The 24,661-nt window shown below is 37.5% G+C and overlaps 1 protein-coding gene across 2 annotated transcripts in view; it reads right to left on the bottom strand.

Annotated features, from left to right (window-relative positions):
• Positions 1-3,393: 3,393 nt before the first annotated feature.
• Positions 3,394-24,661, bottom strand: part of LOC122057841 (probable glutamate carboxypeptidase AMP1) — a 24,559-nt gene continuing 3,291 nt past the window's right edge. Inside the window, exons 2-10 of one of the 2 annotated variants that reach the window (XM_042620157.1) lie at positions 11,200-11,442; positions 10,102-10,254; positions 9,090-9,158; positions 5,856-5,943; positions 5,540-5,623; positions 5,305-5,393; positions 4,864-4,977; positions 4,633-4,767; positions 3,394-3,747 (exon numbers count right to left, since the gene is read on the bottom strand). In XM_042620157.1, the coding sequence (XP_042476091.1) occupies positions 3,565-3,747; positions 4,633-4,767; positions 4,864-4,977; positions 5,305-5,393; positions 5,540-5,623; positions 5,856-5,943; positions 9,090-9,158; positions 10,102-10,254; positions 11,200-11,442 (1,158 nt within the window). In that variant the 3' untranslated portion in view covers positions 3,394-3,564. The remainder of the gene's footprint in view (positions 3,748-4,632; positions 4,768-4,863; positions 4,978-5,304; positions 5,394-5,539; positions 5,624-5,855; positions 5,944-9,089; positions 9,159-10,101; positions 10,255-11,199; positions 11,443-24,661) is intronic. The other variant, XM_042620158.1, reaches the window with a different exon arrangement.

Raw genomic sequence — 24,661 nt, 5'->3', positions numbered from 1 at the left:
ATATTTCTATGAGGAAAGCCTAAGTAGGGAGGAGGCAAGTCAAAGTATGCCAATTGATGAAACTATGTATGGGAATATGGTGCTTAAACCACACAATCCTCCACCAAAGTACAGGGTTGTCTTATGACCTAAATCTTAGAAGAGGAGGAACCCACGAGATAGCATCTCCACTATCTACAAGACTTCTAGGAATACCATACGAGCAATGATTGATGCAGTCAGTCAGTGCCCTCGATTGCTCCAGAGAGAAGGATCATGGCACCCCAGAACCGTGACATCCAGCAGCAGCATCTCCTTGCGTGCGAGAGACTTCTAATTGATTCTAGACTTCGAAAAGAACATTTGAAACAGATGGACCAGGACCCCACAAGATTCTAGATTTGATTGAAGAAACCAAAGCCACCGTAACAAACCTAGCATCATTTTTTATTTGCTCACCAAATGTAGAGTGACGAGCCTCTACTTGCGTGATGAGATGCTATCGAAGTGACGAGCTGCTGCCGAAGATGAACACAAATTACCCCCAAGACGTTTTCCTATCCAGAAATCATAGAGAAAGCAGAGAGATAATAGCAGCTAATGTTGAGTTTCTGATATTGGGTGATTTAGGACTCTGCATACGTGTGTTTTTGGATAACTTTCCAACTCCAATACTCTAGAATATATATAGGAGTTGATAGAGCCATTTTTGGAGACTATGATAGCTCAATTCAACAATGTGGAATTGCCCTTCCTCCAAAAATCTCCATCCTGTTTAGGTCTCCTTGACCTGATCTATAGGGATTAGAATAAGACCACATGGCCACGTTACTAACAGAGAGAGCATCAGATTGATGTCAATTGTCAATGTATATCGAGGAAATGAGCCATCATCAATTAAATTAATAATTGCATCCTGAACTTGAGATCTAATCTTAAGGACCTTTCTCCGAGTTCAAGAAGCATTTGAGGTACAAACAATAGTCCAGATGGAGTTCTCCTTGAGATACATAGAATGTATCCACTTTACCCTTATACTCTCTTTCTTCTCAGCAAGCTTCCATAGAAGCTTTAAGAGACCAGCCTAATTCACTTTTTTCACCATTCTGAAGCCAAAATCACCATCGGATTTTAGCAGACAAACTAATAGTATATAAGAATTTATTGTTATCACTTCATTTCCAAAGAAAATCACTCATAAGGGCTTCAATCTTCTTGATGACAGAGCTAAGAAAACCAAACGCATCTTTCCAATAGAGATAAGAAGCTTGCATTACAAAGTGAATCAACTCAAGTCTTCGACTCTAGTTAGATTGCAAGTGTTACAACTCTAGTTAGATTGCAAATCTCATTCATAATCTCTCTTAGGATAAATTGAAAACGCCTATCCAGGTTTGGCAATTTACTTTATTGGTTTGAACTTTGAACTGGGTATGCTTAAGCAATCATAGTTTTAGGAATTAGTATCAGATTATATCAATACCGGGTTGGTGTTACGAGGGTTTTGGGGGGTAAAAGAATAAAAAAAGTATTAAAATCTTACGAGGCAAAATTGTTCGATCTAACCCAACCACATGCAGTGCCTCGAGATAAGGGAATGGAGCAACCCTCATGGTCGGAGATCATAAGATCTAAATATAAACAGTAAATAAACACATCATATATGGAAGCAATTTATACATCTCAAAATAAAGATTTACATTATATACATCCATACCAGTTCATGGTCCCAAATATTTACAATATACATAATGTTCAACCTCTAATGGCATTTTCCAAAAACTTGCACGTAATACTTGAAATCACATAAGCATTTATTTACATCACGAGTCTAAAATAAAAACAAAAAGATGACTGGTCTTCATTCTCTCCTCAAATATCAATCTCTCCACCTTCCTATGGTGAAAGCTTTGCAATGAAAAGTTAAGAGGGGGTGAGCTACCTCAGCTCAGTGAGTAAAATGCATTTAAGTTATTCAACCCAAAGACACACAACATATGTAACATTCACAATATATAACCATCAACATACAAGAAATCATCCACACATCCTTTAGTTCACACTTTGAATTACTTCACACTTCCACACGTCCACTTCATACCATCTCATGACCTTCACCATGTGGAATCTCACTCCTCCTCCCCTCACTCCTACCCCTGCTAAGTGATGTACGCCATAAAACAATACTCACGGATTACGCTCACACTTCCTTTACCCGCTAAGTGAGTTCCCACACTGTTTGATACACCCATTCCTTCTCCCGCTAAGTGAGTAACCCACACATCATTATTCATTACACACATTTAAATAATATTCACTAATTCACAATTCACTTCTATCACAAAATTTATATAAGAAAATATCATTTAATTGTAACACCAAAGCTATTGTTCTCAAATATAACTGGAAATCACTCATTAATATATAAATAACATCACGGGAAAACAACCCAAGTACATTCTACTCACCTCAATGAGCACAAGCACAACTCCGAATGATATCACCAAGCAAGCAGGGGTTGAATTCCAAATCACCCATCACCCATGATTCAAAGTCACCAAAAGTGCTTCCAAAACCTTAAAAGAATTCCAACTTCAAATTCCCAATGGTCCCAACCCGTTAAGAGTAAAATCATTAAATGAGGTTGATCCGGTACTAGCTCACCAGATTCCCATGCTGACAATCAAGCAGGGGAAGAAGGAGTGGGTGTACCAAACCGTGTTGAACCTCACTTAGCGGGGGAAGGAGAAGTGAGCAAAATCTATGCATTTTGTTTTATGACATACCTCACTTAGCGGGGATAAAAGGAGTTGTACAGTGGAACACTTCAGCATCAAACTTCTCTTTGTAGAGTTTTAGGAATTTTTCAAACTTCAAACCACAGGAATGCTTGTTCTTCAAAAGATTAGGAGCTATATAATTTTCCCTTGCCTACCTCAGAAAGAAGAAAATCAATAGCAATATATTTGTGACTTTGGACATTTGTTGGTGGAAAATTCAACTCCAATAAATCTGTGGAGTTGAAAAATAAATAAATAAATAAATGTATCCCATGCAAACAGTTTACTCGTAATTATTCAATATCCTTAGAAAAATTGATCACATTAGAGCGTTTTCGTGATCGAATCCACTTTGAATTTGATAAATGCATTCCTTGTAGAGTACGTATTCATGTATGCCCTATAGAACTACTTGTTGTAGCCCTATAGATCTACTTGTTGTAGATTAGAGATTAAAAACTGATAATCAAAAGAAACTATTGTTTAATTACAGTATTGATTTCGGAATCTGTATATTTTGCAGTAACTTTGTTGAGTATTATCCAACAAATTGTTTTATCAATGCCCAAGGAATATGAACTTTCTAAAAAAAAGAACTCGTGATGGAACATCTACACCACATTTTCCACAAAAATTGGAAAAAAAACTAAAACTTTGATTTGATTTTCATTTTCTATTTTCCTTGTCCCCATAAATTAGGGAATGGAGCTTTCATGATCCATGAAAGGAGAAATTTCAACAAAATTTTGTCATGCAAATATATTTACAAACTTCGGTCAGCCACAAAGTTCTCTTTTTACATCCTTCAAATGAGTTCTCCTTTAAGAGCATCAGTAGCCCTTTGAATTGCTCTAGCAACCCTCCATATCTCATGCTGAATTGCTGATAGACCTTCTCTCTTTGGCATTCTTGCAGCCTGAGTTATAGCATTGGCAACTCCAGGAAAGAAACCCAGCTTACTTTCATTGTCAAGGAGAGGTCCATACACCTGTTGTTTAACATGTTAATTGGCACGTCATTTATGAACAGGAGAAGTAAAATGGAGCAACCCCTCTTAGCAGCACAAATTTTATAACAGGTATGAAGCCCATAAAATAAAAGATTAACCCAGTCGACAAGTTAAAAAGCATTGGCAAAAGTTTTCCTTCATCCGTACAATTCCTTCTCGACTAGTGAAGTGACCTCATGATTCAACTCTTGGGTCATCATTACACTCCCACCCCCTGTAGACAAAGTCGGAATTGTCCTCCCCTTTGGTACCAATGCCCATGGTGAAGGAAGGAAGAAGGGAAACTCACTCCAAAAGCATTTTTTCAAGAAAGAACGAGAATGCATTATGCTTTCACCCACAAAAGTCCATTAGTGTTCCTCATGTACTGCATTGGATAGGTTGAGTCCAAGATTCTGGCATGCTAACTTCTACAGATAATTCACAAACCACCCTATGCACAGCATCATCTTACGTGTTTGGTCAGAAGACTCAGAACTTTAAATGGACTACCTGAGGTCCAACCAAGAATTTCCAACAAGGAAATTAATTCAATTAGAAAACCATTTGATTATATTTAGCTGGAGACATGGCTTTGGAGAAAGTTTGATCTAAAATGATGAATATGTTGGCAACAGAAACCAAAATCTGAAATATTTTTGGTGTTTCAGTTGAAATTGTCCAAAATTGGCAGAAAAACAAAGAAATATTTAAAGATATGGACGAAACAAAACAGAAATCACAAAACCACAATTTCAGGCAGACCAAAATTAGGTACACAATTGAAATTCAATTCCAATTGTAGGAAAGTTCAAAGGGAAATTAGTTTCATTTAACATCACAAAGAAAGTTGGGAACACCAGGTAGGGGTAGAGAACTCCTTACCAAATGCTTGAACCATGGACGTCCTGGAAGACCCTCTGCATCTAGGAAGCCCCTCTCTGCAAGCATTAGACGGTCATTCAATGAATGCCTCTTCAGCACCAACATGTCATCTATGGTCACTTGCTCTCTCAATTTCTGCAGTTTTCCAAAATCACATCCATCACAATGGGGAGAATCCAAATAAGAAAGGAGAAGGTTCTAGATGATTTCAGGGAAATTTTCTTGTTTCACCTTTGCTTCCTCTTCCAATTGTTTTGCAACATCCCCAAGTCCTTGAATTGATGTAGTCATGGCATGTAGAGATGTGCCATCATCTAACAAATTGCTCAAAGAACTTGCATGCTCCTGAAGCAATTTTCAAGATTAGTTCACACAATAACAAAGGAATACATGCAGTCAAAAAAATTCCCATATTAGCCTTACACAATTGGGTTGCACCATGTTGTTTTGCTACAAAATCATTCCTGATGCCTTACTATGCCTCAAATTGCACATTTTTTCATCACTGGTCCCTAACTAGTTGACCATACAATTACTTAATCGTGATTTAGCGGAAAATGAAGTGAGATACAGCTGGAATTGGCAGGTTTCTATTTAATAAAAACCAACAACATTTTAACTTTCAATAGAAATAATTTTCAAAACTAATAATTGGAACGAGTATGGGTATACCTGCAACTGAGCAGCATAGGAGAGGTAGTCGAAAGGAAGAATTGAATCACCAGCCAGTTGAAGAGCTGAAAGTCCCCAAATTCCAGCAACTAATGCGGCATTAAAAAAAAATGAAAGAAGAGGGAGGAAAACACTAGCATTAAAATACATTTAGAAGCTGAATTCATTGTCTATTAATAGGCCACAATCAACAGCTCACTAATAAAGAAGCAATACGAGGATATAGAAAGCCTACCAGCCACATGACGGTGAAATGATGGATCACCGTATTGCATCATCCAGTCATAGGAATCAAAAGCAGTATGATAGACCGGAAAATCTGAACAAACAAATATAGTAATTAGCTAACATAACAAGTAGGAGCCATTGAGATGCTCAGCACGAGCATGTCAAAATTAAAACTTTAGATCTAAAGTAATAATCATGAACAGTTGTCATTGCCCTAGGATATCCTAGCATTAATTGTTTAAATAACAGTTCAAACCCAGTTGGGTGGCACCACAAGAATTTCAAATAGTGAATTTCTAACTTTACCAACATACGAGATGTACCTTTTCCATAATACAGATCAGCAGCAGGTATCCCCGCATGATGCAAAAATGGAGCAAAATCGGAATCCACTCCACTGAGCCTTTGGATCTACGATACAGTACACAATAGTTGAGGTTATTCAATATCTTCATTCCCATCAAAAATGTAAAAGAGATACAATTTCATGCACCAGACTAAGAGAAAAGGTGACACACCCATCAGGGTAATAACTAAAAAACACCAAAGCTTGAGTTCAATAAATTAGTAAAACTAGCATAATTGAAGATACCAAAGACCATAATGCCAGGCCACCACAGCAAGGGGTAATACTTAAGTGACTACAGTCCACCGTTTTATTCTTTTCCAGGTAACACAAGCATCTCCAACTACATGAAGATCAATGCATTGGATTGTTGTAACCATCCAATTTAATGGATCATTTTGTATGATCAAAACAAGGGGAATTGGGGTTTAATTCATGACCACTACTGACTTATTCCGTAACTCCAATTTCAATATAAGAAGTTCTTTTTTTTAATGAAGACGTAAATTTTTATGACTCAGACTTCCTGTTAGTTTCAACCAAAAAGTCCACTGAAATATTTCAATTTCAGTCTTTGCAAAATGATCCACAATAACCAGCAATCATGGGTCAGAAGAAAAAACAGCAGAATGATCCACAATGACCAGAGGCTCTAAATATGAGGGCAAGCCATACCAGCAGGTATTGGCACATTGCCAGGGTCTTGTGGGACCACCAGGGTATCTTTTATTGGTTTTCTCCAGGTCAATTGACATCATCACTTGGGTGGATGCATTAAACTAAACGGATTTTGCCATGGTTACCCTTGGTTGAAAATTGAAATCAAGTGCTGGGGACCATGGCAGCATCTTCACCTCATAAGGAAGGCCAGATCCTCATGTATCGATGGAACTTTACTTTTCTTGGAAGTTGAGATCAGACAACATTTTTTAGCTGATCAGGTAGCTAGCAAGGGAATAATAAGGATTTCATGTCCTAGAGGCAAAACCAAATGGTCTTTTCGTTGTTGTACCATATGCTGTCAAAATTGTTTTTCTGTTTCTTAAATAGAATTTTGCTTCTTAATTGTAAGTAAAAAAAAAAATAATAATAATAATAATAATAATAATAAAATATTTAGTAGATGACTTTGACCATGATGATTTAGGTTCTCACATGGACTCCAGATTGGCTCAATTAGGCCAGCTCGTGTGCAACAGTGTTAAAATGGAATTCTTCAATCAATTATGTTTCTTAAATAGAATTTTCCAAATTATCGTAAGAGTTTATTATTTTCAGAAATGTTAGAATGCATTCTTCAATCAATTCAAGGTCAGGTTCTGGTTTTCTGTTAATCTTAAAAGTTCTAGTTCTTTAATTCTCTGCTCTTCAAAACCAGCACCCTCCTTGATCTGTTCCATCAATTTATTTGGGATTCCAGTTCATTTTCTTTTTTCAATTCTGGGTTGTGCAATTCTTTTTCTGTACTTAAATTCAGCTTTCTTTAAACCTACCCCAAATCATCTAGTTTGTTAAAGCTTCAACCTCGGAACCTTGAATTCTGACCAGAATTTGAATAAGGCAAAACACAACCTTCAGTTAATATTTGATCAAGATCCAACCTAAGCCAGAATAGTCAGATGACTCAGATCCATTGATGCAAATTAAGTCACCTAAAAGGGCTTCTTTTATTGGAAATAAGCTTTGGGTTGGGTTATTTAAGTGTTGGGCTTTTGATCCCATGTGCTTTCACTATAATGGGCCACTTTAATGGGCCTAAAATATGGGTATAAGATAGGCATACAGGATTTGGTCCTATTAGTTAGCTAGCCTTTATTCAATTTAAGTTGTTTAGTTAAATAAGACTTCCCTTACCTTGCGTGAGAAGGATTCCTTTTCTTATTATGTTTCTTTATGTTATTAGCAATAGGATTTGACTTTCCTAGTCAGATAGGATTAGTTTTTAGTTTTCTATTTAAAGCTTGTAAAAGCCAAGGCTCAGGGTGATTTTATATGAATAAAGCTTTGAAGTTTTCTTCTATGTATGCTGTGCGACTCAGTAGAGGGTGAGATGTCCTTGGAGGGCAGTGAAATTCTGTATCTTGTTTGGTGGGAAGCCATAGTTTATCTTCTTCTTAAATCTGTTTTTCCTGTGACTAAGTTACTGTTTTATTCTCTCAATCAACTGCTATTTCTGATCTATGTTTGATTCCCTGATTTGAGTTAATTAAACCCTTATTAGTCAACTGTTATTCCTAATATTTTGCCCCTATTGATTCATCCTTATTCTGGTATTTATTTCTGCTGTAACTATGGCTGTGAAGAGAGTTTAATGCTGATTATGTGGGCCAGATAGTTTAAATTAAAGTCTACTTTGTTGCCGATTGTTAATACTGGAGGATGCTCTGTTTCTGGGTCATTTTGTATAACCTGCAAACAGCAATTAATCAAATTTGTTGAATTGGAAATTGAAAAGAGAAATGATAAGATAACCAACTTGAATTAGCATACATGACTAGAAGATTTGCTAAAACAAAAGAAATCCAAGTATCTTGGTCTTCTCTCATCCGCATATCTAGAAGTAAATTGATTAAAAAAATTCTGGCAGATCATTTATTCATCTGGTATATATATAACATTTCTTTTTGGTAAAATGGTAAATATAAGATTTTCTACTTTACCTGATTGAAAATTTTTGACATTTAAAAATTTATAGATCTAATTTCATATTCAGTGAACATTTTTCTGTTAAAATTTCAGCTCTAATGTGGTTCAATCTTGCTATTTTCCCTTCTTCCTATTTGAATCCTATTTTCTTTTTCTGTGCGAGTATTGTAATTGAATTCTCAGTCAAAATAGTAGTTTTTATTCTATTCCTATTACATACAATGAAGAACTGACAATATGCACCTGTACATTCGAAAAAAGAATAAAATTAGTAGAAATGTCCACAGTTTATGGTGCTCTTTAGATTCCTGCCATACTTTCGGCCAAACTTCCTGATATATAACTGGGTTGCTGATATACTATGCATATGCAAAACTTTAGAATCAGAAAATCAACCAATACGCAGAACCTATAAGACACAGAATTAGTTCAAGCACTTTATGCATGTATCAAGTACAAGTTGGAGTCCAAGCCCTAATTGCTAAAGCAATTAGTACCATCTCCAGGGTGCAAACAGGAGAATAAAGTTGAATTAAGGATACTGATAGGATTTCAGTGAGCTTACATAAATTCCTTCTTCTGTAGCAGCCCAAGTCTGATATACCGTCATTCCCTCAGAATCAGGATCCTTGACCTAATCAAAATTTCCACTAAATCATAATTGGAATTTAAAACATATTGTAGTCTTTGCTGGTATTCCTTGAATTGTTAGAGAGAGAGAGAGAGAGAGAGAGAGAGAGAATTGCTCGCAAGGACATCACCAAACTGACGTTGACTATCTTCCAGGAACGGAAATGGCTCTTAAGAGGAAAGCCAACTGCCAATTCATATCACACATAATCCAAGACATTTTTCACTGAGAAATACTATTGTGCAAAGTCCCTGTATGAATGTTCATGTTCAAAAAGGTTCATTTTGAGACATTCAATATCTTCAGTAATAAATGAAATTTAATAACCCTATTACAGAGCTAGACGGCCCAACCAGTTAACTACCACTGCATGTTTCATTTTCAAAGCTTATTAAGGTAAAAATTAAACAACTGTTGCTTTCTGGGTTGGTATCACAGAGCGCATGTCCTCTGAAGGTAGTGTTCCACAATATCTCAAATGAAGAGAGAACACCAGAGAGGGATCCATCTCTTTGACCACCACAGCACCCTACAAGGCACGAGCCAAAGACTGACCACAACCCTGGCCCAACCACCCAATGTTAAACCTACCAATGACCACCAAGTAAAAAGAACCCAAAACAAATAAACACACCCCTTCTCCCAACTCTAAAAAAATGTGGGGTCCTAGGGCCTCCTACCTTGATGAAGCAGAACAATGCATCACTTTCTAAAAGGCACAAAATGAAGCAAATATCAGTTAAGGCCTTGCCCATACATCCTCCACCTGCTCTGTCTTATGTGTTGGACAATTGGACTTCTAGTCACCGTTCCATTTCAAGTAATAGGGCTGCAGAGTCTGAGATTTTTAGAAAATTCTCTAATCGGAAACATTAAAGCGCCTATCTAGTAATATACTAATATGCATGCTTGTAAGGGTATTCTGAAATACTTTCATTTCATTTACCTTCTTTGTCACAGCCAAGAGGAGATTGTCCAGCTGAGGAGTTGATCGTGCAAAGAATCCTGGTCCTTGCACTGCACAATCAACGTTAAGGTAAGCTACAGCTTTAGAGCCCAGATTCAGAAGGTTTTGCTCAACCCACTCTGTAGATCCAACCTGAAAACACAAACACCGGCACTTAATATATTTGGTTTTGAGCATATTAAGGGGTGCCAACATTTGGAATCCACCAACAAAGACACAGCTCAGTCCATTTAAAAAGCCATAAACCCTGACTTCATGTGCGCAAGCCAGTTGGGAGAGGAGGGGACTTAGTTACTGAGTGTTCCTTCCAAAATTATGTTCTGCAGACCGCTTATGCCTTCTGAGATTGTATGTCTGTTCTTTCCCCTCCACTCCTCTTTCTAAACTTCTTTTTTAGTTGAAATATTATATTCCTAGACCCTGCCCTTTTGAGTTTTTGTACTTCTTTCCTTCCTCTCCAATAAATTTTTTTATTCATCCAACAAATTACAGCAGAATGCATTGATGAATCCCAGATTCAGCATCAAGTTTGATCCTAAAAAAAATCATAATGAACTCCTACATGTTTGAAATTCACTTAAGATTTCATCAAAACACTGAAAGCTTCTGTAAAACGAAAATTGAGATTAAAAATTTTTTAGACTACTTGAGATGGAAATAAAATCTCAAAATCTTTGAAATTCTACTGAATTTGGAACCTTAGGAAATATCTTGAGGAAGCAGAATCATGAAGCAGTCACATCTGCCACTTTAAGCTAATAAGAACAAGGTTCATAGTGTTCAAACATTGTAATAGAGACAAGCTTGCTTGTTAGTCGGAGTATATCACCATATGCAAGATTTAGCAAACCATGATGGCTAAGACCATCCAGCAATCTGCCTACTTTAATGAATTGCAATCAAGCACAATAGAAAAAAATAAACTCCATGACCCTAGTAGTTTTTCCTTTCAACCAAATCTATTCCATTACGAAATTGGAAATTGTCCAATGTGCTTGGGTCAAGGATTCCACACCCCACAAGAACATGCATGTAAATATACAGGAGGGGAGGGGGGGGAGACTGAATATTACCTACCATTCCAAATTCTTCTGCATCCCAGCTGCACAGAACAATGGTCCTCCTTGGGGTCCACCCTGAATGCATTAGAAGGGCATATCTCCGGGCAATGTCAAGTAGAGCTGCAGTTCCACTATTGGGGTCAACAGCACCATATGTCCATGCATCCCTATGATTTCCTAGAAGCACATAGCGGTCAGGGTCTTCCCACCCCTTTATGACTGCAAAGATATTGTGGATTGTGACCATCTTTTTCTCCTCCTGGAAAATGAAAAGTGGGTACTTTTAAACAAACCTTAATATGAGAGACAATGTTAAGACCTTCACCTTTTATGTTGCCCATCAATCCTACAACCTAATGTAGTAAATTGTAACCAGGATATGTTACATGGTGATTCCGATGGATGTACAGACAGACAATTCCAACACTCAATGAATTCTAGCCTTATCATATGCATGCCAATTCCTAAGGCAGCAACCTCTTATTTAATGTGATGCCTAGTAACTTTTTAGTTTTTATGAAAAAGCAGAGTTCAAGAATACTTGTTCTTGGGGTGACTTAGTTCCTGATTCCATGTTTTCAGGTTCAACAGATCCAATGCTTCCCACCCATGTAAGATTCTGAGAATCCAAATATAAAAGCCATTGTTTACTAGATAAATGCTGCAGTTAATTGTGAAGGGAAAAAAAACCAGAGGGAAAAAGAAACTAGTAATTTTCTCCTATTTGGTTGAGCATAGAGAATCAAAGACAAAGTCACAGAGAAAGTACTTTTAGGCACATAAATCAAAAAGCAATTTGCAAAGGTTGAACAAAAAATAATTTGTTCTGTTGTTAAATAATAGAAAAATATCAAGATATATCATCCAAATGAGCTGGCATATAATCTTTAGCTCACCAGTATGAATTGGATAAGATTAACGGTTAGTCTGGGTATCCTAAGGCTTAACAGCATCATATCGGTACTCTTAAAAAAATATTGTACTTAATGGCTAAACATTGGAAGATCAAGTTTTTCTTATTTTTCGCCTACTTCAAACTTCACCAACACCTTTGTGTTGAATGTTCATACCTTTTTCTAGCCACAAATCAATCAAAAAATGACCAAAAATTTGTGAATTTTGCTTCAAAATACAGTAACGATACTGATTACATAATTAAACTGTAGCCTACTAAACAGAAATGCATGCATATGGACTTGTCCACATGTAAACTGTAAAGTTTTTAGCATGTGCAACATCTCATATCCATCTGACACAAACTCATGTGTCGGTGTTCATGTCACACGGGAAAATGCAATCATCGTCACAATGAAGATAGGTCATAGAAGCTCCGAGTGGATTGAGTAAAAGAACTTACACTCCTTGTCTTCTCATTTTAATTAAATCACGACTAGTAGTAATTACATCCAACAGTTCATAGATCAGCTTCTGGTCAAATTACAGACATGATCTCTCAAATGGTACAATCGCCTTGGCAGCATATCAGTGCCACTTCTTTCCATATTATTGACTGTGGCTTCAGTCTCAAAAAGAAAGGAGTAATTGATTTGTAATTTCTTGTAGGATACAGTACAGAGAAGGAAAAGAAAAGGAAATACAATTCCATATGTTGGTCACGGATTTGTAGATCTAAGAAATTTGGGATGGTGGGCATTAGATGTGTGAAGAATATGAACAAGTCATCCTTTTGGCTACATAGTTATTGCAGTTTAGAAACGAAGCTGATTCTATAAGGAAAGGAGATGGTTACTGTTATGGACTGGTTGATGCCAGCAGGAATTCCCAAGAGTAAGCTCCTCAAATGGTGTTAGCATATGAAAAGATATGATGAAGTAGCATAACAAGATTATGGCCAACCCAGCACAAAAAGATAAAGACGAGTGGTTTAGTGTCTTCAAGTTATGCGATTTATTACCTATCCAATCCAAAATATAATATATAAATATATATATATACACATGCAATTTATGCCCAAACTTACACAATTAGCAGCATATCAGTGCTACTTCTTTCCATATTATTGGATGTGGCTTCAGTCTCAAAAAGAAAGGAGTAATTGATTTGTAATTTCTTGTAGGATATAGTGCAGAGAAGGAAAAGAAAAGGAAATACAATTCCATATGTTGGTCACGGAATTGTAGATCTAAGAAATTTGGGATGGTGGGCATTAGATTTGTGAAGAATATGAACAAGTCATCCTTTTGGCTACATAGTTATTGCAGTTTAGAAACGAAGCTGATTCTATAAGGAAAGGAGATGGTTACTGTTATGGACTGGTTGATACCAGCTGGAATTCCCAAGAGTAAGCTCCTCAAATGGTGTTAGATTATGAAAAGATATGATGAAGTAGCATAACAAGATTATGGCCAACCCAACACAAAAAGATAAAGACGAGTGGTTTAGTGTCTTCAAGTTATGCGATTTATTACCTATCCAATCCAAAATATAATATATATATATATACACACACACACATACACACATATTTATGGTATGCAATTTATGCCCAAACTTACACAAAGGCCAATAGTAAGGAGACTTATGTGGAGCAATGCTTGGGCTATTGAACAGGACAGCCATACTGTACCCACAGTTTAGAAACCATCCCCCTGGTCAGAGAATTGGTGAATATTTCATCCTACTTCAACAGCTTCCAAATCATGCTTTTGAACCATCCTTGGAAGACAACAGTTTGGACAGCTGGTATTTCGAGTACCTTCAAAGTAGTCATATCATGAATGCTTTGCACTGGTATGACAGAACATAAGGCCAGATCCAAGGAGTGGTTTTCAGATGCCCTCCCTAGAAAAACTGTGTTTGAGTGGGTTCTTTGCCTTTGAAAGATACAATAAAAAGAACAGAAGAAAAGAGGCATCCAATATGCAATTGTCATTATCCATGTCAAGGATAATGAGAGTACATACCATTTGGTCGTAACAAACCCTCAAAAGATGAGACAGATCTGATGGTTAAATTGAGAGTTGTCTACATGAATTAAGAAACTTTTGACCACTCTTCAGATTCTGGGATTACAGTCTTTGGATTATCTTTAAAATTGGAGCGAAGATCCCTTGTAACCTGACTAGGTATCCTTCAAAAGATGAGCTTGAACTTCTGGCTGGTTTGGGAGATCAAAACTTCAATCCAAGTTTTCAAAACCCTGACAATGGCTGGTTGATTCTGATCTCCTTGGCTGTGCTTGAACTGATCTGTCGGTTGAACTTCAGGTCTTAAAATAACTCTCAAACACTCTCTCACAAAGGCTAAAACAGAAAATAAGAAAGAAGAAAAGAGAAACTGATGGATGGTTGACAAAAAGGAAGAAGAAGGATGGGTTTTGGGCATCTCAGCCCTGGTTTAGGCATCTCACCTCTCATCTAACTGTATCCCACAAAAAAACAGCATAAGCCATCTCAAAATAAACTTCACTAACTTCTTCAATTGATTACAATGGTCTCTCTTAAATAGGCTAGGCCCAGCCTTACAAATTAGAAACAAACTAAAAAAGGAAACTACATAAAATAGAAACTAATGACTTTTAGTAACTAACTACTAACTTGTACTCTAAGAATCTAACATAAGACAATAGATGACTATTCTAGAAGACTAAATCTAACTTTGGCTACTTGTTAACACAAAAAAAGGAAACAAATAAATGACCAAATTACTGTTCACGGGTACTGTTCTCGTGGACAATAATTTCTGGTTTTGGTTGCCTTGATGGGCCAGGTCTGGCTTGATGGAACCAGCAACCCCCTTCTTTTGCAGGCTCGATCAACATCAACTCTCCCTCTCTTGGGAAGAAAATGTTCTCAAATTTTGAAGAATGTAAGGATGATTGTAGTATGGTGCACATCCATCTTCAATCCATAGAAAAATTTTGGTAGCTCCTTGAATGTACAGATGTAGTCAAAGAGGCAGGGTTGACACTCTTCGAGGTACTTCAAGGGGATGATGAACTCCATGTGTACAACTTCAATGTCTACGGACGTGTCCATGGGGACGTCTTCTAGCACGTCTTCTATGTGCTCTCCTTCAAGCTTAGGCACTTCAAGTCCCCCTTCCGTGTCTTTCACAATCTCCTCAATGATTTCGTCAACCATTACTTCAATCTCGAACCCTTTAGGATCTTCTGCTTGGCTGTCCATAATCTCCATAGTTATTGTAGCACTAATCCCTTCAGGATCGATCTTAGCGTCCACCGTAGTTACCACTTTGCTTTCAATTTCTTCCACATGAGTCTCATTGATGGGATCATCAGTGACCAACTCCTAGACAGTAGGAGTTGCTGGAATTCTTTCCACACTAAATTCAACTTCTGACTCTAGTTCGTTGGTGTATTCTCATGTTGCTCCTTTGCACCTTGTTGCAACATAGTGGCCAAGTGGTCTAATAATTTCTTCATGTCTTGTCACCTGCAGATGGCTTTTGGAAATCTATGGAGGACTTCAGAGGGGACTCTGGTGCAGGGAAGTAGATTCTTCGTTCATGTTCAAATAGGTACATGCCTGCCAACTCTTACTTCATCTCTTCCCAAGCCCTAGGCTCACGTCCATGAGCTCTAAGTTGCCTTTCATAAACTCTCCATTTTACTCGAGCACAATCACTCATCCGAGAGCACGCAATACCGAAGCCGTTGTATCTCTGGCAAGTGGTAGGAGTCAAAGTAAACATCTAATTCATCTGCACAATCCAGGAATATGTATGAAGTAATTTCCCCATGAAAATAATGTGGCTCCATCCTTGGTTGCACTCTTAACACCAATTGATGTGAGGCTAGTTCACCCTAAGGCAAACAACCCCAATAATACCTACTCCAAACCCAAACATCAGATCTGGTTTCAGATCTCAGAATCATAGACAAACCTCACAGAGAAGGATTATTGCTCAAATCAAAATCACAAAGTAAAGGGGCTTAGGAACTTCACACTTGCTCAGAGTGGGGCCTAAAATAGGGCTGAATAACCCTCAAAGGGATCCTCCAACAGGGAAGCAACAGAACAACAACAACCACAAATACCCTTGTTGTAGGGTTTCAGCAAAGAAAAAGAGGGAACCCTGTCATTTCCACAAGGAGGATCCAATAGCTCTGAATCCTTGGTCGAAGGTGGCCCTCGGGAGCCTCAACAAAACCCAAAAAGGGTTTGAGAAAAAGCCAGCAGGTTGGGGAGTTACAGCCAAAATTAATTTGGCTTCAAAACCCTAACATCTTGGATCAATTTTGGACTTTTTGGCTTCTTCTTCAATCTAATCTTCTATGATGCTTCTGGTCTTCACGTATGGTCAAAATACTCTCAATTCACTCTCTCACAGTAAACAAATAAAGGAGAAAATGAAAGAAAAGAAAGAGAATCGATGGAAGGAACGACAAGGAGGAAGAAGAAGGATAGGTTTTGGGCATCTCAACCCTCAAGTTTAGGCATCTCACCTAGGGCCTCTCACCCAACTGTATCCCATAGCAAAACAGCATAAGCCATCTCAAAATAAACTTCATTAAATTCTTCAATGTTCTCTGTTAAATAGGCTAGCACAGCCTTACAAATTAGAAACAAACTAAAAATGGAAATTAACATAAATAAGAAACTACTGAAGTTTAGTAACTAACTACTGACTTGTACTCTAAGAAACTAACATAAGACAACAAAAGGACTATTCTAGAAAACTAAATCTGACTTTGGCTACATGTTAACACAAACAAGGAACAAAAAAGGGACCAAATTACTAACTTCTGGTTTTGGTTGGCATTGACGGGCCAACATTGAGGCTGGATGGTCTGGTTTGATGGAACCAGCAGCCCTCTTCTTTTCCAGGCTCAATCTACATCAAATGTATTTACATGAGACCGTTGAGTTAACAGCTTAGCTCACAAAAATAAATAAATATATAAATTAGTAAAAATTTAAATTAAAATGTCCTATTTAAAAAAATTATTCAAAAAATATATCTTTATTAATTGATGAATTTTAAAGACTTCGCACAAAATTAGATTTGATATTGATCTGTGGGCAAGTTTTAGGGGGGCACTGGTCCAATGGTAAGGTACAAATGTTGCGACCTAGTGGTCAAATGGTCGAAACAACCTCTCAACATTCTCAGGGTAAGGCTACGTAGTTCTCGCCCCCCTCCCCCCCCCCTCACACACGTGGGAGCCTTGTGCACCGGTTGTGCCCTGTGTGCAAGTTTTGTGCTTGTATTATAGGCACACCAATTAATATGGTTCATGGGTATTTAGAGTCTCATTCACTTGTATTGCATCTCTTCAACAAATATATGGCTTCTTTTGAAATTAGAACAGCTATCAATAACATGAATGATAATCAAGTTGCTAAGTTTTATCCTTTTTTTGTATCAAAACTTTAACTGTAAAATTCTGTCTGTTTTGGTTGAAATTTTGGAAACTCTTCAATTCATGGTAGAGCCAGAGACATTAAAGAGAAAAAATTTCCAAATACAAAGTTTGGCCAATTTTGACCCATTGCAGTCAACTGTAGTAATTTTGGCCAGAACATATTATGATTTCTATTTATTATATCTCAGCAGAACTGAGTTGGTGTGTGGGATACAGAAGGAAAAAGCTAGAAGGTTAATTCCCCCAAATAGGGACATGGGTGCATAGCTTCTGGCATTAATGTTTAAATTGAAATTAAGGTGAAAACTTACAGGGTGAGATGCATGGGCGATATTGGTCACGTTGAATGGCAAAGGTTGAGCTTCTTTATATGGAAAAAAAGGAAAAAGGGTTTTTTCAAACTTATGGAAACATGCAAAAGACAAGGGTTTCAAAATTGGAACACCGGATCTAGAGGGAGTCGGAAAGACATTAAAAAAGTCTGTGGAGAAGGCTTAAATTGAAGGTGAACACATATTTACAATATAAAACAGATCCATTAACTCTAAGCATTACCCAGAACTAAAGTTTTTTAAGATGGAGGGGGACAAACATAAGCCAGAGCTAAAACAAAGTGACAAAATATCGCCTGAAACCAAAACAAGAATTAAAGACGAATAGAACAACACAGCCAACTAACCAATGTGACCAAGACCAACCTCTGTCAAGGTTGCTGTTCAAATCAGAAGGTCCAGCTCCCATAGCCAACAAGATGAGAGCCTAACCAGAATAATGATCATGTTTTGACCAAGTCAAACCTAGGAATTTGGTTCTATGAATTTACAAAATGGCATAACATTTGCTGGACGTGATCAGCATCAACAGGGCTAAATGAAACAAATCACGTGGGACCAGCATATAATACCATTGCATACAATATACAATACAACAAAAGGACACAGTAAGCTAGTGTTCCCTTTTTATTTTTGGTAAATAGAAGCTTACAATAAACAATACTACAAAAGGACTAAGTAAGATAGTTTACTCTAATTTATTTTTGGTGTAAATAGAGCTTGGTTTTGGCATGGACATAATTGGGCTGGTAACCAAAAGATTCTTCCATTCCCATGAGAGGCAGAGAAGAAAAAGTAACAATAAGAAAAGATAAAGCAGTGTATCAAAAAATTGCACTTTACAAGAAACTTCACATATCAGCAGAGAAAGGAACCTCACTGCAGATCAAGCACAAGTTATATGCAGCCATGCAGGGCCCTTTGGGAAGCCTTCCACATCTCGGACATCTTTTGTAGACTTAGGTAATCCCATGATGAATTATCCATTAATAGAGACAATATTGAGGCAAACTCCAAACTTTGTCATTAATACGCCTATTCCTTCCCTTCTGAACTCCTCAAGAGATACCAAAAGGAATCAAACTCCATCAAAACCATGGTTCTAGGATCCAGATCCAGATCCATATCAAGCTGGTTAGTAATCATTCCCAGATCAGGGCAAGATAGCCGAATCAACTCCGACTATACTCACATTACATTACCATTTCAATGCAAAAAAAAAAATCACAGTGCAGGGTAAGGGCCAAAACTTTGTCGCATGCACAAGAGGTGGGGGGGGGGGGGGAGAGAGAGACCATTGGCCAAAATAAACCCCTGGGGGAGCTTTAGACTTCTAAATAACAACTACACCCTTACGGGAGAACATCCCTCTGACATCCTTCTTCCACATCCTATGATCAATGCACGAACATCCACTGAAGAGATAAAAATGAGCCATAATCAGTCACATCATCTATTTCCCAATCTTTGATGTCCTCCTAAAATTAACCTCCACTTAACTGCACCAGTGTGGATTTCCAAATGCTGTTGTATCAACGCATTCTTGTGCAATACCATATTGTAAAAATACAGTAAACAAGAGGAAAATCTTCAACCCAAATTAATATATTCCCAAAGCCTCACCTTTGAGCCGTTTCCCACCTTATACTTGATAAGAGAGAGAGAATGATAAAAAATTTCAATGCCGTTCGTCAAACCACCAATACAATGAGAAGTAGATACCCTGATCAAATCCCACACATTATTTTAAGTGCCATTATTGCTTGCAATAACAGCTTTCCCAGACCTTTTTTCGGCCCAGCTCCAGTACAAGATAATAAGTTTTACTATAAGTTGGCAAAAGCTTAGCCCTCACAACAGAACTAGTACCCCAGCAGGCCCACCGTATCCTCCACATGTATCATGTTCTGGTTACCAGCATTCATCATTTGGTGCATCGTACCAAAGAGATTAACAGACACAAAAATTCAGTTTTGAAGTTTGAACCAATATTACTTGAATTCTTCAAAATGGGTGTGTTATGTCCAGTATTTCCATTGTACACATCATCTCAGAAAATGCCATGCCCTTTGCTACATATAGGTCGCATAGGTTTGAATGAAGGGAAGAAAAGGCCCTCTATCCAAAATTAAAAGGTAAAGCATAGATCAGATGGTGGATAATCCATGCATTTCCCTAATGTGTCATAAAATAGGCTTAGTGATACATCTTGACATTGTACTTTCTGCTTGGATATAATAGTATTATTATTTTGTAGTAATTTCGAAACAGTATTTTCTTTAGGAAATAAGTACAATTTAATCATAAAAATACAGATGATGACGACGATGATAACGATACCATTGTCATTGTCATCGTCATTGACATAAGCATCATCTTTCCCAGTATTATGCCAAAAGGAAATTTTATAAAACAGATTATACTATTACACTGGACCAAAAAAACAAGGATCTGTCCAAGGAATACACCCAGTCACCATGGTATTTTTAGAAAAAGAAAAAAGGTCCTTCATCACTATTCACTAAATATACTAAAACTCATAGCCTTTACCCTCCCTACTGGGAGTGATAAAGAGTCTGAATTGTCTTTTGTGGGTTTAGAACATACAAATGTTGTACTTTAGGGTTTGTAGATATAATTCTTTTATGGATGAATTCTTAAAATACTTCCCATATTGTTTTATGGGAAAATATGTTTCAAACCGAGGTGGTTACAACAGATTTTGTAACCACTGCCTTTTACATAACAGGGATCGTTTTGTAATTGGACTTAGAAGTTTGGGATAATTCCCAAAAAGCTCTGTTGGTCCCATGGCAACGAAGGAGCCACCACAACGCCTTAACTTTGCAACTATTATTCCATGATTTGATTCATTAATGGTCTGGCTCACTGTTTGGATCGTTGATGAAATCTGGCAGTTGCAATTTTGTGATGGTTATATGAGCAGGAAGTCTCGGAACACCCCATTCTCAATTAATGTTATAGCCTCAGTTCTATGTGATCAAAGAACAGATGTGTTCAAGAGGTAAATCACAGCATTGATCTTGTTGCCCACAAAATCACAATTAATTTGGGCTTTTCCACAGGAAGGGAGAAAAGGCAGATGATATCAACAGGAAGAGCGGGATTTTCCAGCAGAAGGCAATACAGGAGCAGGGGAAGGGATAGAGAACAAGATGTTTCTAAAGAAGGCAATACAGCAGTGTGAGAAGTGAGAACTATAAAACCCGAAGCTTCTGCAGGTCTCCAAAGATCGAAGCAGATGGAAGATTCAAAGCTGAAATTAGGCGAAGCAGAGAGGACAACAAGTAACAAATGCTCAGTAGCTTAATGGATCCGATCAGCCACAACCAATGGTTCTGTTGCGGCCGCAACCAAGGATGAGGAGATTGAATAAAGATCTTTTAAACCATAGCATTCTTGACTTATAGTGTTAAAAAAAGGCTGTACCCAGTGCCCGAGGCTCCTGCCACTGTGGGGTTTGGAGAGGGCCATACTGTATGCAGCCTTACCCCCGCTTTGCTGAGAGGCTGTTTCCCGAATTCTTGCCTTCAGGTGTCAAATTCATAAATCTTCTAATATGGGATTCCAGCCATTTCCTTGAAAAGAATTTGTCGACAGATCAATGGTGCAAGTTTATATTTGTTTTCTTTCTCCTTGGTTCTGCTTAGGCTGCGTATCTACTGTTGTGGCTTCTAAGTTCTTGAGCCTCTTACCATTTTTTTTTTTCCCCCTTTGATAATCAGAGAAGAAATTTCTTGTGGCATTGTGTTTCTCCTTCTTTCTCAACTATGAGTTCATTGTAAATCTTGTGCTTTGCTGGGGAAGAGAGAGAGAGAGAGAGATGCACAGAGAAATGGGTTTTGGAAGATGAAGATCATAGTTGTCAAGGCATTGCCTTGGCGTCCAAGCAGTTTGGACTAGGCATTGATTTAGTTAAAATGTTATTCATAAATAAGCAAACACCCCCAAATGAATCTAATAAAAATAGTTAACAATTCGAATTCCAAAAGGATAAAAAGTCAACTCCCCCGTGATGTAAGGCTAAGTGCCTAAGTCACAACATCTAACCCTAGGCAGCATCCTTGTTCCACAGAAGATTTATCAGTCAAGAAGCACCAATCGATGGATGATTCCAGTAGCAGAGAATGTACAATCGAATGTACTGAGATTTGCAGTAGATCAAGTACACACAGATTGATATTGAATTAAAAATGAAAAAATACAAGAAGAAATGATAGATTTGGATTGAGTCTCTCACTCTCTCCTAGGCCTCTCACCCACTCATAGCTTAGGGCATCTCACCCTTGGGACTCTCATCCCTCAACTGCATCTCACAGCCTTCGTAGTTTCAATCAAACTCTTCTTTTTTTTTCCACTCCAAATTGTTGGCTGTATATCAGCCTTTGTTATTTATTTATAATGTCAATCGGTTACATCAATTGGGGCTTCTTTCTTGCATGGAAATAAAGTCCCCCTTTTTCCTATTTAGAAATAGAATCCAATCCCATAATAAAGAATCCTAGAATTTATATATAAAAAAGGATGTACCCGGTGCACGAGACTCCCGCACGTGCAAGGTCCGGGGGGTCTAGAATTTATATACTAATCTAAAAATCAAAACTAAAAATGAATACTGAAGTCTCCCATGCAAAGACAAAACTGGATTCCTAAATTATCTCTTGGCAGCTCAATCGCTTAGGATGAAAGTCTTCATGCAACTGGCCTTCAAACCTGTCTCCATACAGCTGGCCATGGAGCCCATGAGATCTGGGAATCATCTCCTCCCTTAACTGTTGGTTGACATCCTCCCAAATAGGCAAGTTTGATAGCTAATCCTTGGACAAAATGGGCAGCACTCAGTAATGGTGACAAAAAAAGAGCAACCCAGACCTGAAATCAGCAAATTTGGTGACCCTATGATGCAGATACAACTGCCCTTTCTTGGTTAGACCAGCATGACCGGCTTTGGAAGCCAAGAGCCAAGAAGAACTGGTCGAGCCCAGGGTTTTGGTCCAACAAGGGTTGGAAATAAAATTAGTAGTTTACCTAGTATTTTATTTCATGCTTTTATTTTCCACACTTGAAAGTAGGAGTAGGATTTATTTCCTTGCTGTGGTTTCCTTTTTATAGTTGTTTCCTAGTTTAGGCTAGTTTCCATTTCAGTTAAGTTTCTAATTTCATGTTCCTATTTTCCTATATATTGGTTGTAATCGATTGGAGATTTAGAGAGCAATTTGATTATTGAATGAACGTGTGAGTGTGATCCTCCTTTTCCCCCTCTCTACTCTGATTTCCCCTCCCTTCCCTAAGGGTTCTCCATCACCATAAGATCTGGAAAATATTTCTTCAAATAAAGCTGATCAACCTGGAATTAATCCCCCTCAAAATCAGCAATATCGATAACTATATTCTTCCCCCCAAATAAGGCTGGCCGATAGATATCATTGGGCAGAATATAGGCTGGGCAATTGGAATTAAATAATCCCATAATATGAACCAGGTATGGATCCAGTTTAAACCCAATCGATGTACCAATACTGTATCACCCAGTACAAATTTTTGTTTTTGGGGCAATTTTCAACTTTCAAATGCTATGGTTTTTCTCAAATCTAAAATTTTCATAAATCTTATTATGATAGAACATCATTAAAAACCAACAGAGAGGCAAACAATCTTTTATTTTGATGTCTAAGAATCTATTTCCATTCAAAGCGATTTTAATCAGCATTCGTGCACACCAAATAAAGTTTGACAGGAACATAACTCCTTCAATATAAATCAGATTTAAGCAATCTTGGATTAGTTGGAAAGCTAGTTTTGTGCTCTACCTATACATAAAAAGTCTCATCTAAAAATAAAATCATTTAACCAGTCAAACTTATTAGAGAATAAAAACATTTCTCTAAATCAAGAGCAGTTTAATTACTTATAGATAAGACCATAATTTCCAAGAACAGTATAAGCCAAATGTGAGACTAGGTATACTAGGACAATGATCATTTCGAAGAACAGTACAAACCAAATGTATGTTTTGATTGTTTCAAAATTTCAATAGCTTGCTTATTCAATTCTGTTATGTTGTCTTCTAGTTATACATTGATTTTTTATGACATGGCATAGCTTAATGTTGATTTTTTATGACTTGATGTTGATTTTTGATGACTTGGTATGTCTTAATGTTGATTTTTTATGATATAAGGTACATTGTAGCATACTAAATAATGGTAGAAAAGAGGGAAAACAAAAGATAACAATTAGGCACCTTAGTTGCCTAGGCAACGCCTTATCGCGTAAGCACTTAGGCACCCCTCCACCACCTTGGGTCGCGTTAACAACTATGATAAAAATGATGCCTTCCTTTGGCATTATAAAAAGACGAGTAATTTCTTTTTTTTTTTTTGGGGGGGGGGGTGGGGGAGGGGAGAGTGGAGACAAAGAGCGACAACCAAAGGCAGAGGAATGTCATCGGCGGCAGCAGCACCAGCGTCTCGTCGGTAAGATGGATGGAATCATCAAACCACCGGAACCTCTCTGATCGCCTGACGACATTCCTTCGCCCATGGCAATGATTGGGAAACAGAGCATAAACTCTTTCTCACCCTGATCAATGCAACAGGCCTCATTGCAGCCTTCACTGATGAGTTTTTTTCGGTTCAAGAGAGCAGAAAACATCAGTCTAACTATAGCAATAATCTTTCATCTGAAGACAGTTGTATTGGAGCGCCTTCAATCAAAAGGCAATACTCTGATGTCTAACACCTTATCATCAAATTTTAAACAATAAAAAAAAAAAA

The sequence above is a fragment of the Macadamia integrifolia genome, chromosome 12 (genome assembly GCF_013358625.1).
Source record: "Macadamia integrifolia cultivar HAES 741 chromosome 12, SCU_Mint_v3, whole genome shotgun sequence".
Classification (NCBI taxonomy): Eukaryota; Viridiplantae; Streptophyta; class Magnoliopsida; order Proteales; family Proteaceae; genus Macadamia; species Macadamia integrifolia.
The sequence above is the reverse complement of the archived record's forward strand: the minus strand, read 5'-3'. Positions and strand labels throughout refer to the sequence as shown.